This window comes from Varanus komodoensis, unplaced genomic scaffold, assembly GCF_004798865.1.
Source record: "Varanus komodoensis strain SLA01 unplaced genomic scaffold, ASM479886v1 scaffold7_1, whole genome shotgun sequence".
Taxonomy (NCBI): Eukaryota; Metazoa; Chordata; class Lepidosauria; order Squamata; family Varanidae; genus Varanus; species Varanus komodoensis.
In genome coordinates, this window is record NW_025336479.1 from 2,893,976 (window position 1) to 2,899,361 (window position 5,386).

General features: G+C 46.7%; 1 protein-coding gene across 1 annotated transcript in view; it reads left to right on the forward strand.

Annotated features, from left to right (window-relative positions):
• The first annotated feature begins 1,208 nt into the window (after positions 1 to 1,208).
• SPHK1 (sphingosine kinase 1) overlaps positions 1,209 to 5,386 on the forward strand; it is a 36,934-nt gene continuing 32,756 nt past the window's right edge. Inside the window, exon 1 of the mRNA XM_044453841.1 lies at positions 1,209 to 1,690. Coding sequence (XP_044309776.1) covers positions 1,246 to 1,690 — 445 coding nt within the window. The 5' untranslated portion in view covers positions 1,209 to 1,245. The remainder of the gene's footprint in view (positions 1,691 to 5,386) is intronic.

A 5,386-nucleotide genomic window follows, 5' to 3' on the forward strand; every position in this document is an offset into this window, starting at 1 on the left:
GAAATCCATTACTGACTTTTTTTCACCACAGTCTCTCCCTGCTGGGAAATTGCCTTCCTGTTGAAATTCTGCTTGTCCTGCAGCCCTTAAGTGCACAAGAGTCCAGCCAGAATCAGAAGGCAACCCTGATTCTCCAACTGAGCATTTGCATGAGCTAATAAATAACTACAATTCTTATGCGATCAAGTAGCTGTGTGTATGGAACACACTGTTTTGCTATCATTGAGTCCACTGGTGGGGGCCAGGCTGCATCAGTGAAAAGTGTGCAGAGAAACTCTTACCACAGAACTTGGCCACTGGAAGTGGGATCCTCTCCTCAGCATGGATGCATTCCCACAGGCATGCCAAGGTATGCTGGCCCTAGCTAGAGAGCTTCCTGGATAGCTCTCGCTGCCCACCATTTCACTCCTATGAAGGCTTAAGGCAGGGGTGGGGAATGTGTAGTCCTCTAAATGGTGTTAAACGCTTAACTCCCATCATTCCATGCTGGCTGGTGCTGATGGTAACTGCAGTCCAATGATATCTAAAGAGAAATGCATTCCCCATCTGGGCCCAAGACTGGAATGTGTGAGGTTCAAAGGAGAAGAGAACTCCTGTCCCTGTAGTCCTTGCATAGAAGATATTTTGGCCACTTTAGTCTAGGATGGAAAAGCTCTGCTGATATGCCAAGCATGCTTAGGAAGGAGTAAATCAAACGGAGGACCAAAACAGACAGTAGTTCAAATCTCTGTCTAGCAACTACCACTTGTTTCCATGTTTTACTTCAGGCGCAGAGCCCCCAGTCTGGATCTTAACCCCCCTACCCTGCATGTTAGGGTCCAGTCCAGATCAGGGCCCCAGCACCTAGTAAACCATGACATACTAGAGAGATTCTAGATACAGAGTTAAAGTAATGCCTGGTTGAGTCTTTAGTGGCACTTTTTGAGACTGACTTTGGGACTCACTTCATGGGTTGCAGCTCCGCAGAACAGCTCTCCTAAACCGAGGTCCCGTTTTTAAGCAAGTTCACGAAACGTGACCGAGAGACTCGCCCCCGAAGCTTTATGAATGAACTCGCGCCCGGTGCGTCATTCCCCAGAGCGGCCTCCTGGGGACAGCAGAGCGCGGCGCGTCCCAGCGCCGAGCGGCCGGGCCAGCCCTCCGCCGCTCATCCAGGAGCCCTGTGAGCGGCGGCGGCGCGTCTTCTGGCGCGGGGCTCGCCGGGCTGAGCTGCGAGCGGCGGCTCGCGGCGCGCCGGGCTGCGCGATGGAGGAGAACTCGGAGCCCGGAGAGGACGGCCGCCAGCGCGGGGCCTCCGACGAAGTTTTGCTCTCGGACGTCTTCTCCCTCGCCCCGGCGCTGAAGACGAAATATGCCCTGAGCCTCACTCGCGGCGCGGAGCTCCTGATGCGCCAGCTGGACTCCGCCGCGGCTGCCCCGGGCAGCCCCGTCGCGGCGCTGAGCCTCTCGGACTGCATCGGCTGCTACGCTTTCCAGAGGAAGGGCGCCCAGCAGCCGGCGGCTGCCTACTTCACCGTCTTCTGCTACCCCCTTAAGAAGGGCTGGTTTGATTCTGGGGCGTCCAGGCAGAGAGTGGCCAAGACTTTTTGTGTCTTGGCGTCAGAGGACGCCGAAGAGAATCGGCGGATCGCTGAGCGCTGGGCTAGGACGATCAGGGAGCTTTCCGTGCCGCGGAGCCCCAAACTGGAAGGTGAGTGAGCGCCCGTCCGGGAAGCAGCGGGCAAACTGCGGCGGGGGCGAGGCGGGACAGGACACCTGCGGTCAGATCCCAGCTTCGCTGGGGGCTCTCTGCGCAGCCCTAATGTGTTTTTACAAAGAAGCAAGTCCCGGTGTATCCACTGGGGTCTATCCTCTAGTCCGTATCTCTCTGAGGGATGGACCTCATGTTTGCCGTATGCAAAATGGGCATAAGGGTGACTCACATTTTCCAGGGTGGATGAAGCCATAGTTGTTATAATAGGAAGACGGGAGTCAGCTCATTGGTTATTCTAGCCTAGTCCTATTGTCTCTGGCTGGCAGCGACTCTCCAGGGCTTCAGACAGGAGCTTTTTTATACTTACTCTGGAGATGCATCTGGGACCTTTCACTGGCAAAGCAGGTCCACATCATTAAGCTACAGCCCTTCTCCCAAATCACTTCCTAGAGGCAGAAGTCTTCTGTGCTATGGGTAAAGCCTAAAATGCAGCATGGTCCTCTGTACCGTGACTAAAAACTATGCAAGTTTCATTGGCTTTGCAAACATTCTCCTCTACATGTGGCAGCAACTGGTGGGGACTGGGAGATACTCAGCCACAGATGCCTGAAACTGGTGAATTTTCCCTTGAGACAGGAAAGGGTCATCACACACATTGTGAACTTCCTACACGGAAAGTAGTTCCAAGTAGGAATTAATGGTGCTATTAATATGCATCTCATGTATGACAATCGCATGTGCACACGCATTTGTAATTGGTCATACATGCATGCTGGTAAGCAATAGCCAGTTATGAGTTCTTAGGATGTATTGCATGCAACACAATGTTCACATATGATAGTCGTATCTCGATTGCAGGTTAATTTCCATGCAAAACTTAAATGTTTTCCATGCAAGGATGTTATGAGTCCCCCAGAAAGCTCTGGTTATGGGGGATATAGAAATACATTGACAGTTAATGACCTGTTAAACAGCTGGTGTATCATAACCCTTGGAAGTAAATCCAACCAATCTAAGCACACTGGGGATTACTTCTGAGTAAACACACAGATAGGATTGCTCTGTTACTCCCAAGTCAGGGTGTTTAGGATTGCAGCCTTCTGTGTATGCTTACTGAGAGTAGGATCCAGACTTCTGAATAAAGATACATAGGATTTCAAAGTAAGCCCCATTTGACTTAAACTGGAGAAGGATCAACATAAGAGAGTCTTCTGGCATCTTAAAGACTAACACATTTATTCTGTCAGAAGCTTTTGTACACACTGTCCTCCTCATCAGATGCATGAAATGTTAATCTCAAATTGGATAATTTATATGCGCCAAAGGATGTTGTCAGAGGGAATTAAAATGCAAAAAGTAGAGACAGTGATAATTAAGTGAACAGTTGCCATTCACAAAATGTCATTGGATAATAATACAGACAGCACTGTTGCCTCACTATATATTAACACACACACACACACACGGATCAGATTTTTTTTTTAGGATTCCAGCTATAGTTTGCCTGTGATAGTTCCCGTGTCTCGTAACCGTGCTTTAATGCTTTTCAAGCTTAACTCTTGCTGGACACCCCAAAAACCTGCTTGCAAAGGTCTCACTGAAGTCAATGGAACTACACAGATAGCAACAAAAGGGGGGGGAGGCAAGTACCCCCTCTCCATGCACACACACCAGCTCTTTGCCCTTTGCCTGTTGCTGTACCCTTGTACAGTTGCTTAAAGAAAAGACACTTCTCACATATACATTCTTGCTGAATCACAGACTGGGAATTAAAATAAAGCTCCAGCCTCAAACATGTTGTTTTTAATGTTAACTCCATCAAATTGAATAGGACTTAAGTTAGAGAAAATATGTTTAGAATATAAAATATGCCATTATTGCTCTTTTGAAAATCTGACACGTTGGATAATGTTCACACCCCAGTTAGGAATACACAGTCCCCTTTCTCTGGCTCCCCAGTAGTTTTTCTAAGTGTTGCTGTAGAACAAATTATGAGCAGACAGCAATTTCATTTATTTATTTAAAATTATTTTGAGACTGCTTTTAAGGGTAAACCGCCTTAGTTTTGGTAAATGAAAAAGGTAAATTTACCAGTCCTTTAAAGAATGTAAGAGCAGCCTTGCTGGATCAGCTGAAAGTCCATCTGTCTGACATCTTGTATTCAACAGCAGGCAATTGAACTTTCAGCGTCTCTGTGGCATTTCTTATTTCCTGCATAAACTTTCCTTCTGTTCAAAGACTAGATGCACTGATTACTATGGAAAACAAACAAACTGGCCGTGTCACCTTGAATTTTTTATCAACAGAACTGTCAGTTGTGATCTTTGAATGCTCCACACAGTAGGGCATGAAATAAAATAAATGTTCATAACTTCTTCAGCTTCCTTGTTTCTGGATTTGGGAATAAAAGGCAAGTTGCATCTAGAACCCAAATTAAATCCAAACTGGTTTCAAAGAAAACCAATATAGAGATTTTAACATTCCTATTAGAAGATAAGAACCTGGATTCAGATATGTTGAGCCAGCTTATGTGAAACCATTGATCTCTGTGCATTGTTAGTAGAATCCTCCCCAATCCATCTTGTCGCTTGTGTAGGGTGAAAATCACGTGGCATTTGTTCCACAGAAGCATTGCTGAGTCTGGATGAACACGAATGAACTGAGAGGAGAGGGGTTCCATAGGGAACAAGGGGGAGATGCTTTTCCTTTCAGATATGCCAGAAGCAGAGAGAGGCATTTTCCAAATAGGCAGGAATATGTGATGAGAGTATAAGTCCCACTCAGTGGGCCCTGAGTGGAAGTGACCCTGTTCTATGTTACCATGGGATGCATAGCTAGGCACCTGTGAGGTCACTGTAGCTACGGAGAAGTGTGTTGCCCAACAGCCTGTCGCAGTTTCTCCCTGGGAAATAAGCTATGTTGACTCCCAGCTGGAAACTTGTTGGGCACGTCAGGCCTGTGTCGCAGGTGTGCAACTAGGTACCTTTAAAAGGGTTGGGGTGCTTTTCTCCATACTGAGTTGTTGCTACGTTGCGTCAGGTTGTCTCCAACTCATGGTGACCCTCTGGATGAATGCCTTCCACAGTGTCCCATCCGTGACAGCCCTGCTCAGCTCTTGTAAATGCAAGACTTTGGTTTCCTTTGTGGAGTCCACCCATCTCCTATTTGGTCTTCCTTTTCTTCTTCTGCCTTTGACTTTCCCTAGCATGATTGTTTTCTTCAGCAAGTCTTGCTTTCTCATGATGTTCCCAAACTATGACAGCTTCAGTTTTGTCATTTTTGCTTCCAGGGCAAATTCTGGCTTGATTTTGATCTGGGACCCAGTTAATTATCTTTCTGCCAGCCCAGAGTATTCACAAGGCAATTCCCCAACATCGTATTTTGGAGAAATAGTTTTCCTCCTGTCCATTTTTTTCATTGTCCGGCTTTCACACCCATACCTAGTGATCAGGAACACAATCATATGAATGATCTTGGTCTTGCTCTCCAGTGAACATATGGTAGCCTAAGTTACAATGCCATGCATTGGCTACAGTGTACTTTCTTATATCAATAAGGTTATTTTTCAGCATTGCTATAGGACGCTTTCTGCCTAACATGAATAAGATTGCACCCTTATTGTTTCCTTTTGATCCACAAAGATCAAGGTAAATCAGTTTTGCAGATTTTTGTCTTGTTTCAAAAAAACTGTTT